Source organism: Scylla paramamosain, chromosome 1, assembly GCF_035594125.1.
Source record: "Scylla paramamosain isolate STU-SP2022 chromosome 1, ASM3559412v1, whole genome shotgun sequence".
In the NCBI taxonomy this organism is placed as follows: domain Eukaryota; kingdom Metazoa; phylum Arthropoda; class Malacostraca; order Decapoda; family Portunidae; genus Scylla; species Scylla paramamosain.
In genome coordinates, this window is record NC_087151.1 from 17,399,089 (window position 1) to 17,426,458 (window position 27,370).

The 27,370-nt window shown below is 38.3% G+C and overlaps 1 protein-coding gene across 5 annotated transcripts in view; it reads left to right on the forward strand.

Annotated features, from left to right (window-relative positions):
- Nucleotides 1-27,370, forward strand: part of LOC135101636 (vacuolar protein sorting-associated protein 52 homolog) — a 241,875-nt gene that overhangs the window by 145,798 nt on the left and 68,707 nt on the right. For all 5 annotated transcript variants that reach the window (XM_064005942.1, XM_064005905.1, XM_064005933.1 and 2 more), the window contains 2 exons: nucleotides 7,793-7,981; nucleotides 16,938-17,093. In XM_064005942.1, the coding sequence (XP_063862012.1) occupies nucleotides 7,793-7,981; nucleotides 16,938-17,093 (345 nt within the window). The remainder of the gene's footprint in view (nucleotides 1-7,792; nucleotides 7,982-16,937; nucleotides 17,094-27,370) is intronic.

Below are 27,370 nucleotides of genomic sequence, written 5' to 3' on the forward strand. Positions count from 1 at the left end.
TGCAATCATTCTCCAGATGCATTCTGCAATATATGTAGTTAATTCATCAAGACAAGAGAAAAGAAGTTCTCTGTGACAGTATCGGGAAAAATTGTGAAATTTAGCTATTCTGGGAAAAAAATTATTCTAAAAGCCACAAAAGCAAAGTTTAACAGGAATAATGGACATTTTCTATTGTTTTTGTAATGAAAAGAGTTGAAAAATAACACTTGCTTGTCAAAGACAAAAATCATGTTATATAATGTAGTGAGCACTTTTTTATGTCATATACTTGTTCCATTGTTTCCTGCACTTTTTTAAAATGGAACCTGATACTCCATCTGGTTCTGTTGCTTTTCTCTCTTCCAGTTCCTCCATCATTTTATAATTTTTTCTTTAGTTACTATAATTTCCCTTATTTGCTTTTTTGTCTTCTCAGTTTGTGGTTCTTTAAATTCTGATTCTTCTATGAAAACTTGTTGAAACTTTATTTTAGCAATTCACTCATGTCTTTTAGATCTTCATATGTTTCATTTCCATCCTTCAATCTTTTTATTTTTCCTTTTAGTTTAATTTTTCCATTTATGAATCTTTAGAACTGTTTTAGTTCGTTCCTGCACTTAAACTATATCCTTTTCATATCCTTTCTCTTCCTTTCTCTGTACTTTCACATATTCATTTTTTACTATCTTAAAGTCTTCTTTATTTTTATGGTTTCAGTTTCTTTAATTTTTATCCATGCTCTTTTTTTTTTGTACTTGTGCATCTTGCATTGAACCACACCTGTTTTCCTCTTTGTTTAGGTTTGTGTAATGGGACACATTTATTCACTCCAGTCGCATATATTTCCATAAAAACGTCATGCTTATCTTGCACATCATTTGTTCTCAGCTTTTCCCAGTCATTTCTTCATAAAATCTCTCAAGGTCATCTATGTTTGCTTTTCCATACTTTCTCCTGTTTTCTTTTTTATGAATCATCCTCATCACTGACATCATTATCAGTCTCTATTTCTCTCATTACATGATCACTTTTTCCCATGGGGCACACTTATCTTAATTCTTTAGTTAGGTCCATACCCTTTGTTAGTATTAGGTCTAGTCTTACTGCTTCATCATCTCCCCTATATCTTGTATTTTCAGTCATCCATTGCTTCATTGAATTTTCCTTAGCTTAAGGAATCTTTGTCCCCATGTTGTCTCATTTCCTTTTGCTTCAAACATTTTCCAGTTTACTTCTTTGTAATTGAAGTTACCAACTAAAAATACTCTTATTACTTTTGATTAATTTATTCAAACACTGAATGGTATCTTAGAACATAAGAACATAAAAAATAAGGGAAGCTGCAAGTAGTCATCAGGCCTGCATATGGCAGTTCCTGTATGAAATATACCTACCTATTTACACCTATCATCCCCATCCATAAATCTGTCTAATCTAATGATTCAGCACTAACAACTTGATTACTGAGTCTGTTCCTGTTCCATTCATCTACCACTTTATTTAAGAACCAATTCTTTCCTATCTCTTTTTTAAACTTAAAGTTTTCAAGCTTGAACCCATTATTTCTTGTTCTGTCCTGGTTACTGATCCTAAGAATTTTGCTTATGTCCCCCTTGTTATAACTCTTATACCACTTAAAGACTTCTATCAGGTCTCCTTTTAACCTACATCTCTATAAAAAATATAAATTTAACAGCTTCAGTCTTGCTTCATAAGGAATACTCCTCATCCCCTGTATCTTTTTAGTCATTCTCCTTTGTACTGATTCTAATAGACCTATATCCTTCTCGTAATATGGGAACCAGAATTGCACAGCATAGTCTAGATGAGGTTTGACCAGCGCCAAATATAACTTTAACATTACTTCAGGACTTCTACTTTTTAACACTCTTAAAAATTAATCCTAATACCCTATTTTTCCTGTTTCTGGCATCTATGCATTGATTTCTTAAACGGGGTTCAGAGCTAACTATAACCTAAATTTTTTTCATACCCTGAAATCTACCAGAGTTTTGTTGTTTATTGTGTACCTACTGTATGGGTTTCCTCTACCTATGCTAAGTACTTTGCATTAGTTGATATTAAACTGCATTTGTCATCTGTCTCTCCATTCATTCATCCTATCCAAATCTGCTTGCAAGGCAATAGCAATCTGATTCTGACCTAATAAATCTACCCATCTTTGTGTCATCTGCAAATTTACTAACATCACAACTAATTCCACTACCCAAGTCATTGATATATATTAAAAACAACAATGGTCCTTATACTAATCCCTGTGGCACCCTACTAATTACTTGACCCAACTGAGATTTAGAGCTGTTTATTACAACTCTGTTGCCTGTTGTTTAGCCATAACCTTATCGTTCCTAACACCTTCCCATCTATTCCGTGCACCTTGTCAAACGCTTTACTAAAGTCCAGATTTAGGATGTCATAACTATCACCATTATCTGCCTCTTCATAAACTTTACTGTAAAAACTTAACAGTTTCGTCAGGCAAGACTTCCCCTTTGTGAAGCCATGCTGTGACTGATTTATCAAGTTATGTTTGTTTAAATGCTCCCTAATATTCTTTGCTATTACTGACTCCATTATTTTACTGACAACAGAACTTAAGCTGACAGCTCTATAATTAGACATTAAAGTTTTATCTCCTTTCTTAAAGATGGGTATTACGTTTGCCTGCTTCCACATTACTGGTATCTCACCAGACTCAAGTGATTTCTTAAAGACAGGTACTAACAGTTCACTAATAACCTCTTTGCATTCCTTAAATATGCTGGGATATATTTCACCTGGTCTTAATGTCTTGAATTTTTTAGCCTATCTATCTCCTGTTACACTATCTCCTTAGTTATGGTAATATCTGTCAACTTCTCATTCTCTTTTGCTCTAAACATCTGCTCACTATTCAGCATTTCCTGCATGTTTTCCTGGGTGAAGACAGTTAAAAAATACTCATTCAGAATTTTACTAATCTCCCCCCCAGAACTAACCAGCTCCCCATCTGCTGCCTTAATGGACCTATTGTTTCCCTATTCTTCATCTTATATATCTGATAAAATCCCTTGGGGTCCATTTTCGCCTGGCTGGCTACCTTTAATTCATGATTGATTTTAGCTTTCCTCGTTAACCTCCTGACTGTTCCAACTAATTAATTATATTGTGTCCTTAAAACCTTTTCTCCTGCCTTTAATCTCTTATATATACTTCTCTTCCACCTTATGTAGTATTTTAACCTAACAGTCATCCATTTATGGTAATTTTTCTGTGATATTATTGCTTTATAAGTGATGTTTGCTAACTCCTGTATGTAATTTATCAACGAAATATTTATACAACTCATCTACATTAACTTCCCTTAATCTTCTCATCTCAACCCCATCCATTCTCTCCACTCCATCTTCTACTCGCCTTGACCTCACCTCGCCCATCTCAACATGACCTGACCCTCCAACATACTCACACATATCTCTTCTCTCCCTCCTCTGATCCTTCTCATGTCCTTTTGTGCTTCTAAAGTCTCTCACTCCATTCCAATTTTTCATAGCCTGATAAGATCCAATATAAGGCAATCAGGTCACCTCTCTCTCTTCTCTCTTTCAAGGTGGGCAGATTTAGTTTCTTTAGTCTCTCTTCATACAATAAGTCTGATAGGTTTGGAGGCAACTTTGTCACTGCTTGTATTCTCTCTCATTTCTTTATGTCCCTTTTAGTGTTTGGAGACCATATCACTACTGCATATTCAAATAAGGTCACAATTAAATTCCTAATCATCTCTTGATCGAGATAGTTGAATGCTGCTCTTGTTTCTCACCAGATTATATATTTCACCTGTCTTCCTTCTTATATGTACCTCTGGAGACTGCTTATCAGTGACAGTAATTCCAAGGTGTTTCTCTTCACTCTTCACTTTTATTTCCTTGCTTATCAGTGACAGTAATTCCAAGGTGTTTCTCTTCACTCTTCACTTTTATTTCCTCATTACCCAATTTATAAGTGAAGATTGGCCTCACACAACAATGCCCAAGCTTCAACACTCCACATTTTTTTATGTTAAACTCCATTTTCCAAGTGCCACTCCATTCCCAAATCACATTCAGATCTTCCGGTAGAGCTTCACAATCATCTATCCTCTCCACTTTTCTCATCAATTGTACATCATCAGCAAATAGACTCATGAAGCTATTCACCCCTTCCATCATATCGTTCACATAGCAAACAAAACTGGTGCTAGTACCCGATCCCTGTGGGACACCACTAATTACCTGTCTCCACAATGACTTCCTATCTTTGACCACTGTTCTCATTTCCCTTCCACTCAGAAAGTCACTGATCCAGTCCAGGAGCACTCCTCTCAGCCCACCAAACATTTCTAATTTCCACAGCAGTCTCTTGTGGAGCACCTTATCGAATGCTTTCTTTATGTCCAAATAAACACAATCTGCCTATCACTCTCTTTCTTGTACTATATCTACTCCGGAATAGAAGCACGTTGAATTCATTGTATACAAGTTTCCTTTTCTAAATCCGAATTGTCTGTCTGTTAATATCTTTCTCTTTTCCAGATATTCACCCCATCTTTGCTTCACTATTCTTTTGCACATTTTTGTCTCTACTTTTGTTAATGACACCAGTCTATAACTTCCATTCTTATATATATATATATATATATATATATATATATATATATATATATATATATATATATATATATATATATATATATATATATATATATATATATATATATATATATATAGCTTGCATTCTTATATATAGGGATTATATCGGCTTTTTTCCAATCTTTGGGCACCACTCCTTCCCTTAATGAAGTTAAGATGAGTTTGTAAATCTTGTGTGCAAGTTAATCTCTACATTCCTTCAGCACCCAGTTAGGTACTTCATCAGGTCCCTGCACCTTCCTCACATCCAAGTCTTCTGTTTTTCCAAGTCCACATCCAAGTCTTCCATTCTTAACAACTCTCCTCCCAAAGACTCATTGCTCCTGTCCACCAACCACCCTTCCCATTTAACCTCCTTGCAGTTGAAATCTCCCATAATTATTAGATTGTCTCTGCTTGCCATCATGTCTTCCTCACACTTGTGTATCCTCTAATTTACCCTTGTATTCCACAAGCCACCAGGAATTTGTTTTAGGAGGTACATATACCACTGCATAGCCTCTTTTTCCATCTTCTCTATGCACCACCTCAACTTTAATTGCTTCAGCCAGCTCATAATTACAATTAGTCCCATGGGCTAATAAATCCTTTCTCACCATGTGTGTGTGTGTGTGTGTGTGTGTGTGTGTGTGTGTGTGTGTGTGTGTGTGTGTGTGTGTGTGTGTGTGTGTGTGATGTGGTGACTGGGTAAGCAGCAGATAACTTGAATTTATGGTTGGTGGCAATCCGTGTAAAAGTGAAACTGGAAACTGAAACTGTGGTTAATAAGGGATAACTGTATTTCTAGCCGAGAGTAATGTTTCTGTGAAGGTACACCAAAAGAAAATATTAAACTAATACATGGAGGCTCCAAGGCAAAACAGTGAGCTTGGGTTTAGCACTACATTTATTATAAATTGTTCGTTGTCTTAACAGTGCTTACATATAGGAAGTAGCCCACCCTCTTCCCTGCTTCGTACCTTCCATTACAAACAGTGGAGTGTGCATGTGCTGTCTTGATGGCTGCAGCAACCAGGGTTGGGAGGTCATTGACATGTTCTTCTTGCATGTCTTAATTGCATTTCATGATGCTTGTTTGTAACATGGTACACTGTCTTACATAAAAAAGTTGCTGTCATGGATGTTATAAAAATTTAAAATGTGTTCTCACAGAAATCAGTGCAGTGTAATAATCTCCATTCATTTTGATGTTCTTAAGTAGTACATATAAATATCCACATCCATTCTCTTCACTGAAACAGCCCTAAATCATAAATAAGGGTAGTTATTTGACACTGGGAGTCAGAGAGTATTGTGTGAGGAACATTTCAACTTGCCACCCTTTTGGCATCACATTGGAAAGCTGATTTGTTACTCTATAATACCTTTCTTCTGTCTTCATGATTTTTTTTTTTTTTTTATCATTATTTCCTTGTAAAAGTGAGACAAACAGCACACATTTTAGGTGTCAGAAAGGGTTTGCTGGTTTAAGAACAAAGATGCAACTTCAGCTCTTTCTGACAGCAATACTGAATGGTGTTCTGCAAAATTATCAAGGATGTCATATAGGATTACTTCAGTTGCTTTGTTGTAATGTGTGGGTTTTTTTTTTTTTTTTTTTTTCTTGCCTCTCCATAAGCTTCTCTTGTTGCTGTTGTGTTTTTAGGATGACCAAAAAAGGTTTATGAGGTGGAAATAATTTGCTTTAGAAATAAAACTGTAAATGGCTGTCTACCCACTTCCCCTGTGTTGACAAATCTGAACAGTTATATGCACTTTGAGGGAATTCAGTATTGTTCTCTTATCCAGGAATATTCTTAGGCACCATTTTGTGGTGTGGGTGGGTGACACCATAATCAATAAAGAAGGGAAAGGAAATTGAAAATTCTATACTTATCACCTCAGTTTAACAAAGCTCCCTCTTGTGCATATTGTGAAGTAACGGGCGTGAAACTACCTGAGAGATGTTGCTATGTATTGAACAGAGTTGCAAAGTACAGTGGAACCTCGGTTACTGAATGTCACCCTTTCTGAACAATTCGGTTTTTTAACAAAATTTTGAACTCATAATTGTTTCAAATACTGTACCAAAATTTGGTTCTCGAATAAAGTTACTTGATTTCAAATGCTAAAAGACATAGCAAAAGCTGCCATTTATTACTAATTTATAGTTTCTGTAAATATTTTCTTCACTTTTATATATCTGGAGGAGAGACACTGTGGGTAAGACAGTAACTGAATCTTTGAAACAAGGTAAATGTGATCCCATTGAAGAGCTTCACTGTAAACAAACATGGTTCAGCTGGGTCAGGAGTAATCCTCGTGGCTCTCTTGATGACTCACAATGCCACCACTACTGCATAACTCCATTTTCTTAGTAGCTTTTCCCAACAGCAAGATGGCTAGATCTTGGCAATGAGTGGGTTGTTCCTCTCTTTGTCACTCTATAAAGCTTCCCTCACTAGGCTGATAACAAAGAGAATACCTGCATGATCTAAACAGTATTTTCTGATGAGTTCTGTGTCACTCAATTCATTCAATACATTCCTTCTAGATGAATAATTTCTGAGCTGGAGATGTTGTGGAGTGGCCATCTTAGCAGTGGGAGCAATTGTTATAAGCTGCTAAGATAGGGTGGAAGAGTGTCTGGGAACAGATTAATTCATCTTACATTGAATCCTATCAGGAAAATAGTTTCGGATTTCAAATATTTTGGACGAATTAAGTTCAAGAACCAAGATTCCACTGTATAAACATAAGATATGAGCAGACACATGGCTGATATAATTGAGAGTTCTTGTGATAACCAACTTAGCAATAATTCTAACATACTTTTTTTAGAACATTACAAAATACAACACATAAGTTGTACAGCTAGTAAATTTATATTACATTATTTGACTTGGTGATCTATGTATATCCTCAAACTTGAAAATGAGATCCAGGTAGTGTATTGGTATTACAGATTAGCATTTTTGTTTTCCTATGGACACATTATAGCCAGATATTAATGCATAACCATCCTTAAGGAGATTTTTTTGCTCCTTTACTGTAATGCTTTCCCTTCATCATAAATTAATATTTACAACCACACAAGTTACATGCCTTAGATTTCTGAGATCCCTATCTAAAATGATCCACAGTATGAAGAAGGTGTTACCCGGGATGATCTGATGGGAGTTGAAGACTCTCGTGCCAACAGCTTCTTCACCAAAAGTCTAAAGAGCAGAGGGACTGTGTTCACTTTGGGTACTAGAGATTCAGTACTCTCACCAACTGGCCTCATCCAAGACATTATTGTGCCACACACTGCTGGCAAAGGGGAGACTAAGGTGAGGAAGATGTATAGTATTGCTTTGTTACAATAGCTAACAGTAATGTTTACTTTTATATTGCTAGGGGTTATAAGCATAAATTTGCTTAATTAAGGAGTGCAAGTCTTTTGAGTGTTGTAGTTAAGGTTATCAAGAAGGATTAGAGAGATTACTGAACAGCAATTTCTGATGAAAAGGGAATGATTGTGTATTTGGTCAAAGACAGGTGTGTGATAAGTATTTAGGAAATTGAAGAGATACACTTTGCGCTTATATGGATTTAGAGGAAACATATATTAAAGCAGATCTAAAAGGATGGATTATGGACTGTTCTGAGACTCAATAAGGTAAGTGGTTGATTAACAGTTTATAGAAATTGGAAGCCTTTTATGTCAAAAGTAGAGTATATATTTTAAATGAAAAACATTGTAAGTAGTTTCCTGTTTGAGTAGGATTGTGATGAGCACGTGGTGCCCTTTTAACTGCTTAATGCTTATATGATTGGTGTTGTGAAGCAGGTAAATGTGATAATGTTAGGTGAAGGTTTAAGTATGATGAATGCTGATGAGAGAGGGAAATCTAAATCAAATGCTGTTCTCTGATGCTACTGCTCTGCTCACTGATTCAGAGGAGAGATTAAAATTGCATTCAGAGGAGTTTGGATGGATGCCTTAAGGAGTTAGTGTGGCAGAGACCTAAGTAATGAAGTATATGAATGTGCATTTGGTACGAGGATGAATGTGGTTTTGAATCATAATTTGCTGGAGGAAATAGAATATTGGGGTTTTCACCATGGGCTGAGTTGCTGGTGATTGCCGACTGTTTTAACGTAGGGGTCAGTCAACACTCCCACAGTTCTATGGAGAAGCACATTCTAGAACCGCCTCTCATGATATAACTTCATGCATTGTACTTAAATGCTACAAAACATTGATCCTAAGTGTTTATGCTAACAATATCCACAGGATCTGGTGATGCACACTCTACAGAACAGTTAACATAAACTAAATACAGTGTTCCCTGCATACTTGTGGTTCAGTATTCGCAGTTTAGTATTTGCAGTTTCACATATTAGTGAATTATTACCAGATGTCCCCATTGGCCCAGTCTTTCAGCCCAAAGAGTGCAGATCATTGTTTCAGTTACCATAAATTACAGTAAATCCTCAATATAATGAACACATATGGTGGAAAGGTGCATCACTAAATACAAAAATTCTCTCTATCCAGAGAGAGAGAGAGAGAGCCAGTGACCTTGACAACTCTCTCTCTCTCTCTCTCTCTCTCTCTCTCTCTCTCTCTCTCTCTCTCTCTCTCTCTCTCTCTCTCTCAGATAAGTCAACAAAAAGAGAAAGAGAGAGAGAGAGAGAGAGAGAGAGAGAGAGGAGAGAGAGAAGGAGGCAGGCAGTAGTCTTAAGGGGCGCAACTGGCGAAAATGTTATCTTGGTTATTTCTTACCCAATCAAGCTGAAATATTTACACACAATAGAGTTCTGAATGTACATTATTTTTTATCGAAGTGTTGTTTCTCCAAAAGTCAGTGGTTTTTGAGTTATAAGCCATTTTCTTTTTTTTTTTTTACTTTTTTTTTTTAAATGAGCTAATCTATGAAGAAAATTTACCTTACATTTTTTTGCTTGACACAGTAGTTAGATCAAGTATTGTACTACAATCCTGACCCAAAGTTTGTAGATCAGACAAAAATTAGATTTTACAAATTTTTGTTTTTGTACACTGTTTTTCTTGATTTTTCTTAATGATTATTCAATAAAAAATTTGGATTTTGAGTTAGAGCAATTATTTGGGTTGAGATTTTTTTTCCTTTCTTTTCTCTACTGAAAAAAGAAAACAGACTGAAAATTGGTTGATAAATTTTAGAGATATACTCATTTGAACTTAAAGATTTTTAGTTTTGAGAAAAACGCATTTAAAGTTTTGCTTACATTTACTAACAATAAAAAAAAAATTACAAATTACATGGGGGCAAGATAGGTCATTTTTACCAACTACTAGTGTGCCCCAGCATGGTATGATGTATCTGTTAGTCTCTTCCTCTTCTTCCAGTATGGGTTTCCTGCTGTGTATCCTCTCCTGCTTTTGTTTTCTTTTTGTGTCTTGGTGTTTGGTGCTTCTTTCTCTCCTTATCTCTTCTCTCTTGTGGTTTAGTGATGGGGCTAGACACTCCAAATCCAATGCACTGCAACAAATTGGACGCAGAGAATCCAAAATTGTGCTCCCAGATTGTCATCTGAGACAAAGCGAGTCCTGTGCAGTCCAGCATATTTGTCCTTTGACACCTTCCTCCAGACTTTTGAGTGTAGACTCTCGTTTGGATTCTGGATGCGTCCAGAGAAGCACTTCTGCAGCAATGCTGGATTTGCAAGGTCTTTGTAAACACCCTTTACAAGCTCCAGCTGCTCGCCAGGGATGTTGGACAGGTAGAGCTTCTTGGTGCTGAGGCTCTGGCTCCTTCCCCAGAGCCTCTGCCCTCTACACGAAGCACCAAGACTCTTCTCCAGGAGGACAGAGACTACGCTGTCGACTACGACATCCTTGGCAGACAGGTGGTGAAAGATGATATGTTCGGTGGTGCTGCAGTCCTGGGAGTCTCGCGTGAACAAATGACAGGGCATTCCAAGTTCATCCCCTTGTTACTGATGACAACCTCAACATTCTTCATGCATTTGCCACAGATCATGTTGCTGAAGAGAATTTGCAGTTGTGTACTATTCAGTAGTACATTCGTCTATGATATCACACCTGGAGATGGAGGTGTACATGGAAGAGGTAGTGGTGGGTGTTGATGGGTTACTGCAGCTGACATGGTGGGGATTTTGGTGGTGGTGGTGGTTGCGGGGGATGATGTTTGATGTTCCACTCCATCTGCTCTTCTGGTAAGCTGCAGCTGTCAAGCTGCTATTCCATGTTGTTGCCTCATCTTCCCTATTTTGATTTTAGGCATTGTGCTCAGAAATTCAACAAAGCAATGGAGGCAAAAGTGACACACCGCTACACATGTGTGGCAGCAAGGCAGCACTGAGGCCGTTGACGGTCGACCTGACTGTGTGACCTTGACAGCCAGTCCATCCACCCGCTGCCCGCCTTTAGGCTGCCAGGCGTAAGAGGCCACAAAAATGAAGCTGCGAAAACCGCATATTTCTATCTTTCATGAGACCTAGAACATCAACACTAGTAAAAGAGGATATTTAAAAGGCCAGTGCACTCACCAAGCACCCTTTAAATGCTTGTCAAGCCCTTTAAATTAATGCATTGATGCCATTTAAACATTTTCCCTAGAAACATCTTGCCTGAATCTAAGAGAATATGGAGAAATGCAGAAAAGTCATTTTTTTAAGGTAAACTCGTCCAGTTGCACCCCTTAAAGGAAGTATTATACCCAAAATTCAGTTAATAGAGGTTCGTTATATTAAGGGTTTAATCCTCTCATTTTACAGTGTACTGTATCTTTAAAATTTAAATATTCTGTACATATAATAATATTTTATTATTCGTGTTAAAGTGAATTTAAAATGTGTTTTATGGTGTAAACTGTAAACATAGGTATTGCTGAGCCTTGTAGAGGTGGTTTTCCATATTTGTGGATTTTTGCTATTCGCAGGAGGCTGTGGAATGTAACCCCTGTGAATAGTGGGGGAACACTGTACTTGTAACTAGGCTTTCATTGTTTTCACATTTATTTCTAGTCTCCTGCTACATATTCAGTTTGAACCGTTTTTTCTCTGGTTTCTACAGGAGCTAATGTTTTATCTAGCAATTTCAACTGGCAAAAACAGCATTCATCCCAAGGTGATGATACATCCCAAACCTGAGATAATGTGTATAGTATTTAGCTTGTTTTGCCATATTTCTTGCTCTCTGCTTGATGATGGTGGCTAAAAATGTTCCTAATATCCTATTTGTTGGTTTGATAACACACAAATGATGAAAAGATTTTTCTTCGGCTGACTGCCTTTTATGTGTAAAATTCAATCGGCTGATGAGTCTGGTATTTTTTCCAGACTATAGCAAACTCCCCAATTAGCAGGTGTTACATACCTATGGGCGAAAAAATAAATCTAGAGAATGAATGAATGAATGAATGAATGAAGCAAGAAATGTATAGGGAAGGATGAAAGAAGGGCTAATTGTAGGTTGCTTGGAATAAATGTAGATAGATTTGTATGAGAACATAGCATTCTCATCAGCATTTTCTGGAGCAAAACATGGAATATGAAGGCAGGAGAGAAAGAGATACTCTGAATGTAACAGAGATGAGATACCTGAGGAAAATGTGTAGAGCAACATGTATGGATAGAAAGAGAAAGGAGGAAGTACAGTGGTGAAAGAATTAGCTTATTGAGCTGAGCAGATGGTGCTACAAAGGTTGAAATGTGAAGTAAGAATAATCTTTTCTGTTTTTTTTACTTTGAGTATTTCTAGGAATAAAACTGCAGAGAAGGGGATTATGATACCGACCATTACTCAGAATGACTATCCAGTGATGCAAGTAAAACTCTATTTTTCCTCTTGTTTCTTTAACTTTAATAAACTTTATTAATACTTTTACTTTCAGTGTTGACATTCTCATTATCATCATAATCAAATAAATCATCATTACATTATTACTGTCATCATTATTGTATGACAGTGTATGACATTGTATGACACTATAGTTTGACAGTGTGAGCAGAAATTTTACACAATATTTAAAAAGAAAATTCAATGGAATATCTCTTTTAGTTCCTGAAGTATGTGTGTTTAAATGTTGCCTAACTTTGGAGGCAATTTTATCATTAAAAAAAAACAACAGCACTTGGTACAATATGATTTTAAGCATGTCATATAATTGTATATGCCTACTTCAGTAACCACAACACAGACAGCAAAATTGCTCCTGTAAATATGACCTCAAAAGCTTAGTTGGACACTTTTTGGTATTTGAAAAGAGCACCAAAGCAGAGCATGCACATCAGCAAGCCACTCAGACATATGACACACTGGAAACACTATAAATGAGAGTGTAGGGAGGCAGGGGCTCTTTAGTGTGATTACGTATGGACAAATATGCTGACAAAATATTATTATTCTTTAAAAAACTATTTTTTTTATCATGCATACAAATATCAGTATGTAATTATATATGCCTGAATCCACAAAATATAGGAGAGAAGAAACAACTTGACCCCTCAATAGACATAATTAACTCATACGCCACCATTGGTACGTGTCAGCATATGATGCTGAGGACTGAAACTATCTGCCCTAGTGAGTAAGTATTGAGGTGCTTAAGTGTCATGTCCCAGAGATAAAACTTTGCCAAGGTGGAAAATGATTGCTAAGTGCCTGCCTTGAGCATGTGGTCCAGAGACCACACTTTGCAGAACAGGAAGCTCCCACAGACCTCATGAGCTGTGGCCTTAGCTAGCTGGCACTCCTCATAGGAGACACTTGCTTACAGTCAGCACATGACCTGGCAGATCCACATCAACAAGGTATGAAGGTAAACATGATAAAGAGATGGAAGCATGGCAGACAACAACCTTTTGTTTGTAACAAGTACTCCCACAAGACCTGCACAGGGATGAGAAAGCATACCTCCTTTAGATCACCCACAGTATCCAAAGTCCTAAGTCTTAAGAAAAAACAAAGAACTTTCCATAGGAGTTATTCCCTGGGTGCTGCTTTTTACTTATGGAATCAAGTGCAAAGTAAAAAGGGAAAGAGGATCAGGCTTCAGTGTACCTAATCTCCACCAAGAGATCATGAAGCTTGCTAAGCCACTGTGATGTGGCCAGAGCCAGCAGAAAATGGGCCCTAAGCAAAATGTCCATGGAAGAGATCTTGCTCAGGGATTTGTACAGTTGTCACATAAATGACCACAGAACTAGGGACAAGTTCCAAGCTGGAAGGTGGGGAGAATGTGGTGTTCTCTCAATAGAAAGTGAGGATAAGAGCACCATCAGATCACTGTCAATTGTCATATCAATACCCCTCTGACAAAGGATGAAAGTTGACCAGTATTAACCTCTGATGACAGAAACCGATATTTTAACTTCCACAGGAAGGCAAAAACTCTGCTATCTTCATCACAGGAACCAAGCATGGATCAAGGTTTCTTTGCTCACACCAAACATGGAAATCTCTCCATTTAGTGTTGTACATAGCCAAAGAGAATTGCCAACATGAACCTGGCAGCCCTATTAAAAAAAACTATGCACTCCAAACTCATGGTGGAGAATCTCCATGCATCTAAGTAGAGCTCGTCTGGTACCCTATGGAAGATTCTGTTGTGGGGCTGGCAAAGCAGGCACTTTACAGCAGCAGTTCTCTCAGAAGATCCACCAGCAAGTTGAGGAAGAGAGGGAACCAGTCAGCATGCAACCATCAAGGTACCACCAGTGTCATCCTGAGGACTTGTGTTCTTAACCACCATTAGTACTTTCCAAAGGAGTGGAGAGGCATAAACATTAAGTCATTGGCATGGGAAGGAGGTATCCCACTACCACACTCCTGGCTTTGGCAGTAGAGATACAAATGCCAAAAATTGTGTGGTTAGGGAGATGTCAAACAGGTCGATCTGTGGTGCTTTGGACAGGCAAAAGATATTTTTGCACAGCACTTGGTGAAGTGTCCACTCTTGAGTCATTGTATGGAGCCACCTCTGAAAAGATGCTTGTATTCAAGGCACCTAGTCAGGTCATACAAGAACCAGTGATATGGTACCACCATGTGATCTTCCATGCACAATGAGGCCTTCCACTGCCACTGTAGGCACCACTGCAAAGTGCACATCAGTAGACAAGACCCCAGGACTAAACACATTAATGATGTCAAGTGCCCTAGAAGTCTGCCATTGATGGTCTGGGAGCTTCATCCCTCAAGAACTGTTGCACCAGAGTACCAAACCACCTCATCTGCTCCTCTAAAGGGAAGGCCATATCTAGACTGTATCCTGTACCATGCTCAGGTACAGTCTGCATTGTTCCAGGAACAGATCAGATTGAACTACATTGACCCAGATTCCTTGGAAAGGACAGAGATACAGCACATTGCTGGTGTTAGACAGTTGTCTCATGTAGCAAACATCATTAACCAGTGATCAAATAATGGCAGAAGTGGAATCCATGCCTGTGGACCCAACTCAACACTAGAACCATAAACTTGTTAAATTCCTGCAGCACTGTGAAAAGTCTGAAGCAGAGACATCATCACGCCCAGTGACTCCCACCACCTTGAAGGCAAGGACAGAAGCAACTGTTATCATGCAGAAGGGAGTCACAACCAAGAAGCAGTTGAGAGGTGACAGGTCAGCCAATAGAAAACACCCACCAATCACTTTGTGAACAAAGAAATGCAAATAGAATCCTCAGTTGTTGTGTATCACATATTGTATCACCTCCTTCCTTAGCATGTCCACTAATGCACCTGCAAAAGCCTCATGCTGCTCTGTACCTGATCTGGAAGAGAAGACTACCAAGGAGGGAGAGAGAGGTGGATGGCACCAAAAGGGTAGGACATAGGTATGGCAGATTGTTCACTGAGAGGCCATATACAGGAGTTCAGATTACTGTCTAGCATAGATAACCTTCCTTTGGGGTTAAGATAAGCTTATGGAAAATGTAACCTTCAGCCTCTAGGACTCATGATAGACATTTTATGTTTATTTTAGGAACAAAATAGTGTCTTTGATGCAAAAAATGCAGTAATTTGTTTTAGTTGGACATTCATTGTTTGATGTTTGTTATTTGAACTTGAAAACTTATGGAAAAAAATCAATTGTGCAAAAAAATTACCTAAAAAGTTCAAAAAAATGCAAGAATTTTTATACCTGTTGTGGCACGTATCCTCCAGTCTTTATAATGTTACCAAAAACATCCAAATACTCCTTGGGCACAACAACATCAGCACTGGCAGCCTCATTGTGACGAACAACATTGTGCAGTCCTATGTGAATATGAAATCTGGAAAACCACTCCTTGGATGCAAGGAATACGTTTTGTTCACTGGTACTGGTAGCTTCATTTTGCAATACACTGTAAATCATCCTAGCCTTTTCATAAATAAAAGCCTTAGTGATAGTCACCAGCACATTCTCTCTCCTTAATCCACACTGTCAATAAATTCTCCATCTCCTTGACTGTAGTGTTTCTTGATTTCACCAACTCGGTCTTTCCCTATGCTGCCTTTACTTCCTGAAACTTCTCCTTATCCTTCATTATAGTACTAATTGTACTTTTGAGCTTACTGTACATGCTGCTCAGCTGCATGATGATACAACCACTAATCAACTAATTATCTCCATGGCAATTGTGATTGATTGTCTGTTCTTCTTCTTAGTCTTCTTTTCCCAATTCATGGCTAGTGAAGGGGATGTTGATGTACAGTAAGGGATGACAGACAACAAGAAAATTTGAGGAATGCAGTGCAAGTGATACCAGCTGCTGTTGTTGTGGTAGTTAATGTTTAATGGTACTGGTGTGTGTGGGCTGGTGACCATCAACTTGTACATTCATGATGGAACTTATAGCAAGAGGAAATTTCATTGCCAAGTTTTATATTCATTATGCAATCAGGAATTTGTTTGTAGTCTGAACCATTTATTAATGCAGGGCGCACTGTAAATAGATTGACTCTATATTTAGCTGCCTTGTCTCTTTTATTCTTTGTCTTTTATTCTTTGTCTCTCTGCTCTCCCTTCTCTTTTTTCTCAGATTTGTTTCTACTTGTGAAAAATATATTTTGTACTCGATGAAAGGCACAGTATACATTAATGGATAATTGCTCTTCTTGGGACCTCGATGTACTACAAATGTTCTTCAAAAATGGTTGTGAGAAGTCATCTGTGCATATTATCACCAAAAATGTCCCCAATTTTCAGAAAAAGTTTGTTATATTTTTATATCAGAAGCTATACAAGAGAAGTTATTCAGTAATACATCAAAATAATTATAGTGCTTTACTTACATATCTTCCAGTATGCCTTTGAAGTCCTCTTCCGGAGTCAGCAGTATGCACTGATGGACAATGGGTGCAGGGAATACATCTTTCTGACAGAATTTTTCATGGTGCATGATGCAGATGCCATGAAACTCTTCATGACTGTCATGGGAAAAACTCTGCAACATGTCCAGGTTAGTGCAATTGTATTTTTATAGAGGTTGGAAGCTGCCAGGTTTAATGCACATGAAGTGCAGCTTTACCTTAGGGCAGTTAATAATTTCTCCACATCTCACTCAAGTGTCAGAAAATGTTATATTGGTTTGTATCATATTACTTATATGAAATATGTAGTATGTGCTACAGTAATTCAAAATTCTGTAGCCTTTTGTTGATTTGTGAGTTTGTGAAAAACTGGAATTTTTCCTCTTTTGGAAGGCCAACACTAAGGCATCAATCACTATAGTAGGATCACAATCTTTGCATATTTAATTGTAATGATTCATGGTCATTAAAGTACTTCTCTAAATTTAAAGAATCATCAGTCTGTGCTCTTTATATACAGTTTTCATGCTTTGGTTCTTAGTTGCATTAGATGTCAGTTCCCAACATAGTGGTGACTAACTAACTGGAAAATAACAACAGTCTTTCAGCAAACTGTTATTTCATTGCTTTTTGGTTTATATTCAGTGCTAACCAATGTTATGATATATTTTGGGGCATTCTGACAGTCTCCAGCCTTCATATATATATATATATATATATATATATATATATATATATATATATATATATATATATATATATATATATATATATATATATATATATATATATATATATATATATATATATATATATATATATATATATATATATATAGGATATCCAGGGAGGAAAGTCACATATTCTAAGATTTGTACGTCCTGTAGCTTCTAAACCATACTATTAAAAGCATTTGACCATAGAATATTTCAAACTTGAATGACTTGATCTTTCATTTCTGAGAATATGTGACTTGCCTCACAGATCTCCCTGTATATATACAATATAGTCAGTCATGGAAGATGCGACTTATAAACAAAAGTAACAAAAAAATGGAGGCATGGTTAGAAAATGTACTAAAAACTAAATCCTGTAATCACAAATTAATATTTTGTCATTTCACCCTTGCTCTTGATTACTTGTTGGAGTCCTCTAGGCATGGATCAAGCCAAGTTTATTAAATAATCCATAGCTAGGTCTTGCCAAAGCTTCATTATGCCTTCCTTCAGTTCAGTGGTAGATGTGGTCATCTGTGGAGTGATGTGGTTCTTGAGATAATCCCAGCATTTTATAGGATTCAGGTTTGGGGAGTTTTCAGGCCAATCCAAGATGGGAACATAAGCACTCTTTTAGTACTCAGATATCAGTCTAGCTTTGTGACAGGAGGCACTGTCATGCATGGTGACCCCTTCATATTTCTCAAAAAATGTGGTCTTTTAACACCTCCAGATAATTACTGGCACGTATGGTGATGTTTTTTGGCAGGAAGTACAACCCCCCCCCCACCCTTCATGCCCACACCTTCTGTATCACTAAATACACTACAGACCATGACATAATCAGGATGTTTCAAACTTTTAACTGTTTACTGTGAGATGAACTTGTTGGACCTCACTGGTCTCCTGACATATGCACCCTTCACTCTAACTACAGAAAAGGAACTTTCATCACTAAGTAACAGCTTCATCTAGTCATTTTCTTCCCCATGTTCATATTTCTTGGTAAATTCAGCTAATTTTTTCTTCATCTTGGATGACAGAAGTGGTTTTACTGCTGCATGGTGAGAAGGAAAACCCAAGCCCTTCTGCCACCTACGTGGTACAGTTTGTTGGCTCACATTTTCTAGCAGATAACAGTGCCTTTGGCTCAATTCCGTGGTCAAAATGAAGGGATTTTTTTTTTTATCAATTTCCTCTTCAACAACAAATCAGTCCTCTTGCTTGTCTTCTTAGAAGGTCCAGGACAGGGTTTTGGAGGTGGTATGATGCCTAGTGGGAATTCACAAGAGGCTACCAAGATGCACAAGACAATAGGTTTGTGGCAGCCAGTTCATAAAACTCCTTTAATTGGCACATTTTCCTCTCTTAGGGCAATTATCCTAGTCCTCTATCCTGGTCTTCTCCAACTCAAATATTCTATTTTTCCTGACTCTTCTCTCTCCACCTCAAACCTCCTGGCTTCCCTAATCTCCTCAGCTTTTGGCATTATTTCCTCAGCTTCAACCTCTAGCTCAAGTCTCCTTATTTCTTTAGCCTCCTCCAGCTCCATTTTCCTCATCTCCATTTTAAATCTTATCTCCTCAAACATGCCTTCTGTCTGGTAGGTTCCACCAGTACTATGATTGGGGTTCGTAGGATGGCCATGGACACTATATGTAAGGCTGGGTTCCTGAACACCAGAGTGGGCCAAATTCACACTCCCTGGGACTCGGGGCACGATTCATCTCGGCCAACAGCCACTCCCTCCATAGTCTAGGCTGGGCACAAGCACACAGAATACAAAACAAAATAAATAATACCACACTGCACCTCCCACTTGACTGCAAGAACTTCCATCTATCCTGACAAGGTTGCCAATTCTCTTATAATTGTGTGGCAATTCGGATGCACCCCCTGCATGGTGTCCTCCCCCAACTCCCCACACAACATTCCACTCCCCACGTGGTGTGATCTGACACCATTGTGACCTGACCCACCGGCCATGCAGGCAATCAAGGAATTCCGTCTGCTCCTCCATAGTGGGCAGACATGTGGCTGGCAGCTTTCCACTTATCTTTATCACTGTACAGTATTTTGATATTAATATACAGCAGCAGTTCTACAATCATATTTACCTGCACTCCTTAGGCACTACCTACATCCCATCTACAAGCAACAAGCTATTATTTATGTTACTAGAACAACTCAAACACAGCCCCTCTCACAGCTGCCACTCAGTCTTGGGTCAGCTTTTCCCTAGGCTATACCAACAGCCTAATGCAAGACAAAAAAAATTAGTCCAGATCACTCATAAGTCATATACAGCTTCAGCCTCAGGGTTGCCACTCCTGCCTCAAAGTGCAGGAGAAATTATAAACTTCAAAACTTTTCCAAACACCTGAAAAAGGACTCAGGCAACCATGTGCTAGGGGGAGAACAGATAAGATTAACAGTGAGGCTTTAATATTCTGGGACCAATCATCCACAGGAGCTACCTCCCATGCCCTTCAGTATATTACAGCACTCTTGTCTGAGTACAGACTACAGTAAAATCCCTCTTATCCAGCATCAACGGGGCCGCTGACATGCCGGATACTTGAATATTGCCGGATACTTGAATAGAAGTGAAATAATGTCCACAGTCACCACCCTACACTCACACATCTTACCATAACAAAGATCAGCCAATCTTAATCAGCAGCTGATCTGATCAGCTGCTTAAGTGTAAGCACAACACGCTTCCTCTTTTCTACAACTTTAGGCATGATGAAGGCGTCAGGCGATAAACAGTGCACACGCGGGACTGAGTCACTGAGTAAACACAGTGCAGTGGGCCGCGGGTGGCGCGAAGCAGTGCACTCTGGTGGCGAGGGGACAAAGTATGCCTCGCGCGGGAATTTTAATCGATTTTATGAGTACACATTGATTTTTTATTGATTTTAAGGCTTGGGGAAAAATGTGCCGGATACTTGAAGCTGCCGGATACTCGAATGCCGGATGAGAGGGATTTTAGTGTATATCACCTTAAAATTGATGAGTCTGGAGAGAAAACAAACAACTGAACATGAAACATAAAAACAAAGAATACCCTCTGATCATGATAACTTACAAGACAAACATGGGACCAGCAGCATTTAAATGAAAAGAACACAGAACAAAAGAGTCAACTCAACTCAGAATGCAATAAGACAGGTGGAGGACAAACACCCACAAAAACAGAGATGAGTAGGCAGACATTTCCCCCACAGGAAGGCAAGAGAGTGGTAACACCAGGTATGCAACTGGCCCTCAGAATTATTCTGAATTATAAAGCTTAATTCCAACCCATAAGTAGCTTAATATATATATATATATATATATATATATATATATATATATATATATATATATATATATATATATATATATATATATATATATATATATATATATATATTGTATTTAATGGATTATAAGATGCATGGGCTTATAAGACACATGTCAGTTTGGGCAGGCATTGAAAAAAAATAAATAAGTAAGTGGGTTTAAGCTCTGTATGTGAACTGAAGGGTTTCACCTGACATTTGAAGCCCTCTCATATGTACTATTCAGATCCTTGTTAGATCCCAATATTATACATTTTAAAAACTTTAATATCTGCTAGGACCTACCAACACTGGCCCTTAGACCAATCCTGCTTTGAGATGTAAATAAATATGGTGTAGGCAGTGACATTATCAGAGCCCAGAGGGGTAATAAAATTTGTACATCATATTTTTTTATCATTTTTCTACATGTAATTCTAGTTGTAATATTTAATACATTTTCAAAGCATAAGGATGTATGAAAATAGATTTATCTTATACTCTACAACATACTTTTATTTGAAATATTCAGTACAAACCATCACCGTGAACCACCCTACCCTCGTGACACTGTCTTCACTTATAAAATCTAATTTGTTAGGTAGTAAGCTATTTTCTGAAAAAAAAAAAAAAGTTTCTCATTAGCTTCAAGTTTTGTTGAACATGTATATAAGGTAAAAATGTTAAAAGATAGGCACAATTTCAGTTGCATGAATGTGTGTCCTATCTCAAGGAATAAAGGCATCATACTAAGGAACACAGTGAATCTTGCATGTGTCACCAACTTTGGTGTGTAACCAACTGTAATTTTGTTTTGGTACATGCAATGTAAGCATTGTCACATAATTTTTTTCTTACTGTGTTATTTTTATGTTAATTACTCGTAAGTATGACCTGTTACATTGCAAAAAAAGTTGTTTTTGTGGTCTAGAAGCAATTATCACTTTACATGTGTGAAGATTTTTGTGGTTTGATTTAAGGGCCACTATTGCCATAGACTTACCACCAGCCACTGCCCCAAAGCTGAACCTCAGCCTTATAAGATGCAGGCTCATTTTGATTTTTTTTTTTTTGGGGGGGGGGGAGGCGGGGGCGTGTCTTATAAGCCATCAAATATGATATGTATATATATATATATATATATATATATATATATATATATATATATATATATATATATATATATATATATATATATATATATATATATATATAAGAGGTAAGAAGGGATACAACAGAGTTTCTTTCTTCATTTATTACTTGTGCAATGTTTCACCATCTCAGAAGGCATCTTCAGGCTAAAAGACATAGATGAAATTAATAAACTAATCCAAAGTACGAGTACATATACAACATAAAGAAGATAAAAGACACTAACCCACAAGGGGTACAGCAACATGTGTAAATACACATGTTGCTGTACCCCTTATGGGTTAGTGTCTTTTATCTTCTTTATGTTGTATATATATATATATATATATATATATATATATATATATATATATATATATATATATATATATATATATATATATATATATATGTATATATATGTATTTCTTTTATGTAGGAGGGACACTGGCCAAGGGCAACAAAAATCCAATAAAAAAAAAAAAATGCCCACTGAAATGCCACTCCCATAAAAGGGTCAAAGCAGTAGTCAAAAACTGATGGATAAGTGTCTTGAAACCTCCCTCTTGAAGGAATTCAAGTCTTAGGAAGGTGGAAATACAGAAGCAGGCAAGGAGTTCCAGAGTTTACCAGAGAAAGGGATGAATGATTGAGAATACTGGTTAACTCTTGTGTTAGAGAGGTGGACAGAATAGGGGTAAGAGAAAGAAGAAAGTCTTGTGCAGCGAGGCCACAGGAGGAGGGGAGGCATGCAGTTAGCAAGATCAGAAGACCAGTTAGCATGAAAATAGAGGTAGAAGACAGCCAGAGATGGAACGTTGTGGCAGTGAGAGAGAGGCTGAAGACAGTCAGTTAGAGGAGAGGAGTTGATGAGACGAAAAGCTTTTGATTCCGCCCTGTCTAGAAGAGCAGTATGAGTGGAACCCCCACCCCAGACATGTGCAGCATACTCCATATATGGACGGATAAGGCCTTTGTTCAGAGTTAGCAGCTGGGGGGGGTGAGAAAAACTGGTGGAGACATCTCAGAACGCCTAACTTCATAGAAGTTGTTTTAGCTAGAGATGAGATGTGAAGTTTCCAGTTCAGATTATAAGTAAAGGACAGACCGAGGATGTTCAGTGTAGAAGAGGGGGACAGTTGAGTGTCATTGAAGAAGAGGGGATAGTTGTCTGGAAGGTTGTATCGAGTTGGTAGATGGAGGAATTGAGTTTTTGAGGCATTGAACAATACCAAGTTTGCTCTGCCCCAATCAGAAATTTTAGAAAGATCAGAAGTCAGGTGTTCTGTGGCTTCCCTGTGTGAAATGTTTACTTCCTGAAGGGTTGGACATCTATGAAAAGACTTGAAAAAGTGCAGGGTGGTATCATCAGCACAGGAGTGGATAGGACAAGAAGTTTGGTTTAGAAGATCATTAATGAATAATAAGAAGAGAGTGGGTGACAGGACAGAACCCTGAGGAAGACCACTGTTAATAGATTTAGGAGAAGAACAGTGACCGTCTACCACAGCAGCAATAGAACGGTCAGAAAGGAAACTTCAGATGAAGTTACAGAGAGCAGGATAGAAGCCGTAGGACGGTAGTTTGGAAATCAAAGCTTTGTGCTAGACTCTATCAAAAGCTTTTGATATGTCTAAGCCAACAGCAAAAGTTTCACCAAAATCTCTAAAAGAGGATGACCAAGACTCAGTAAGGAAAGCCAGAAGATCACCAGTGGAGCGGCCTTGACGGAACCCATACTGGCAATCAGATAGAAGGTTGTGAAGTGATAGATGTTTAAGAAACTTCCTGTTGAGGATAGATTCAAAAACTTTAGATAGGCAGGAAATTAAAGCAATAGGACAGTAGTTTGAGGGATTAGAATGGTCACCCTTTTTAGGGACAGGTTGAATGTAGGCAAACTTCCAGCAAGAAGGAAAGCTAGATGTTGACAGACAGAGCTGAAAGAGTTTGACTAGGCAAGGTGCAAGCACGGAGGCACAGTTTCGGAGAACAATATGAGGGACCCCATCAGGTTCATAAGCCTTCCGAGAGTTTAGGCCAGCAAGGGCATGGAAAACATCATTGCGAAGAATTTTAGTATTTAGCATGAAGTAGTCAGAGGGTGGAGGAGAGGGAGGAACAAGCCCAGAATCGTTCAAAGTAGAGTTTTTAGCAAAGGTTTGAGTGAAGAGTTCAGCTTTAGAAATAGATGTGATAGCAGTGGTGCCAACTGGTTGAAATAAAGGAGGGAAAGAAGAAGAAGCATAGTTATTGGAGATATTTTTGGCTACATGCCAGAAGTCACGAGGGGAGTTAGATCTTGAAAGGTTTTGACACTTTCTGTTAATGAAGGAGTTTTTGGCTAGTTGGAGAACAGACTTGGCATGGTTCCGGGCAGAAATATAAAGTGCATGAGATTCTGGTGATGGAAGGCTTAAGTACCATTTGTGGGCCACTTCTCTATCATGTATAGCACGAGAACAAGCTGTGTTAAACCAAGGTTTTGAAGGTTTAGGTCGAGAAAAAGAATGAGGAATGTACGCCTCCATGCCAGACATTATCACTTCTGTTATGCGCTCAGCATACAAAGACAGGTCTCTGACACGGAAGCAGTAGTCATTTCAAGGAAAATCAGCAAAATACCTCCTCAGGTCCCCCCAACTAGCAGAGGCAAAACGCCAGAGGCACCTTCGCTTAGGGGGATCCTGAGGAGGGATTGGAGCGATAGGACAAGATACAGATATGAGATTGTGATTGGAGGAGCCCAACGGAGAAGAAAGGGTGACAGCTTAAGCAGAAGGATTAGAGGTCAGGAAAAGGTCAAGAATGTTGGGCGTATCTCTAAGACAGTCAGGAATACGAGTAGGGTGTTGCACCAATTGCTCTAGGTCATGGAGGATAGCAAAGTTGAAGGCTAGTTCACCAAGATGGTCAGTGAAGGGAGAGGAAAGCCAAAGCTGGGGGTGAACATTGAAGTCTCCAAGAATGGAGATCTCTGCAAAAGGGAAGAGGGTCAGAATGTGCTCCACTTTGGAAGTTAAGTAGTCAAAGAATTTCTTATAGTCAGAGGAGTTAGGTGAGAGGTATACAGCACAGATAAATTTAGTTTGAGAGTGACTCTGTAGTCATAGCCAGATGGTGGAAAACTTGAAAGTTTCAAGAGCGTGGGCACGAGAGCAGGTTAAGTTATTGCGCACATAAACACAACATCCAGCTTTGGATTGAAAATGAGAATAGAGAAAGTAGGAGGCAACAGAAAAGGGGCTACTGTCAGTTGCCTCAGACACCTGAGTTTCAGTGAGGAAAAGAAGATGAGGTTTAGAAGAGGAGAGGTGGTGTTCTACAGATTGAAAATTAGATCTTAGACTGCAAATATTGCAGAAGTTAATGAAGAAAAAGTTGAGGGTGGGGTGTCAAGACACTTAGGGTTGTTGACAGAAAGGCAGTCTGACCTGGGGACATTTATGGTCCCCTCCCCAGATGGGGACTCCGAGGCTGGTGTAGGAGTCACCATGATAATTTTTTAATTTTTGAGTGAAGGGTGTGTGTGTTATTAGGTGCTTGTAGTTTTGTGTGGAGGAAGAGAGTTGTCTTTAGAGCACAGGCTGTGACTGCCCCCTTGTGTTGTGAGACAAAGGGAAACGTTCGGTGAGGTCACAGCTGGGTTAATGATAAGTTCACAGCACCCCCTGAACAGTGCTTTAGACCTCACTGGGAGTAATTATCGTTTCGGCAGGTGTCTACTGCCTCCTCTTTTGGATTAGTTTATTAATTTTGTCTGTGTCTTTTAGCCTGAAGATACCCTCTGAGAAGATGAAGCATTGCACAAGTAATAGTATCCCTATTCACCTTTTCTGTAACTTGAAATACACACACACACACACACACACACACACACACACACACACACACACACACACACACACACACACACACACACACACACACACACACACACACACACACACACACACACACACACACACACACACACACACACACACACACACACTGTCACCAGCTCTCTGGACACATCCACTTGCCTGTACAACTCAATCCTGCCTACTAAACTGAGAACACAGAAGGGGGACCACTCTCACAGTGGGCCTGACACATAGTGGGGAAGGAGAGCAAGGTGGCTGAGAGGTGTATCCACACACTGCATGTTACCCTACACTGTTTCTCTGTATAAGGCATCTAAACTTCAATAACTCACTGCATTCAAATCACAGGGGGTGGTTGAATTTTAGAGCTTTTATACTGGGCTGTGACTTTCATTCTATCTTGGCTATCAATTTCAAATTGCTATGTCAACATGGAAGGGAGAAAAAAAAAGGAAAATATATTTGATTTGGCTAGCAAAACTTGATTTAAAACATGGGAAACATATGCACTCAAGAGGGTACAGCTCACTCACCTCTCCTGTCCTTCTCTCTCTTTTTCCTCCTCACTTCTTTCTTTGCTCTCTTTCTCTTCCTTTCATGTTGTCTTCATAAGAGTGCACAAAAAGTCAACATGAAAGGAAGAGAAAGAGAGCAAAGAAAGAAGTGAGGAGGAGAAATATATATATATATATATATATATATATATATATATATATATATATATATATATATATATATATATATATATATATATATATATATATATATATTACAAATGCTCCCCAGTTCATGAACTTATTAGATTCAAGATGGCCAGTCATAAGTTGTCATGTTCATGTCATTTTTTTATAAAATATTTTGGGTGAACTATAACCTCACATGTTCCACACTTGCTTTTATGCAAAACCATAGCATGTTAAATTTAAATTGGGAGATCACAAAACTCATGGTATTGAAAACACAGAAACACTCATTTATGCCAGCTACATAAAAGAGCACTATGTGAACCTGTGTTTGTCCTCACATTTGATGTGATGCAGCAGTGCAGGAGTATACCATCGTGCAAACAACATTGCATTTCTTGATCTTGACTTTGTTGTTACAAGTGACTCGGGATTTCTCCTAAGTCAGTTTCAGTCTTACAGTTACGTTGTTCTTGTGGTAGCCCATTGTGTACTGAAGGCAGCTGGATACCATTGGCCACCACTTTGTATTAGATTGATTTCCTGGATGTTACTGGAGATGACAGTGGCAGGATAGATGATGGTGGCTTGTTGATTCTCCAATGAATACTGGTAGCACAGAGTACATGGTTAGTGGTTTAGACTATGGTTGATTGTGCGAGTGAAGGTAACACAACAGACTGATGTACTTTCTTGCTTTAATG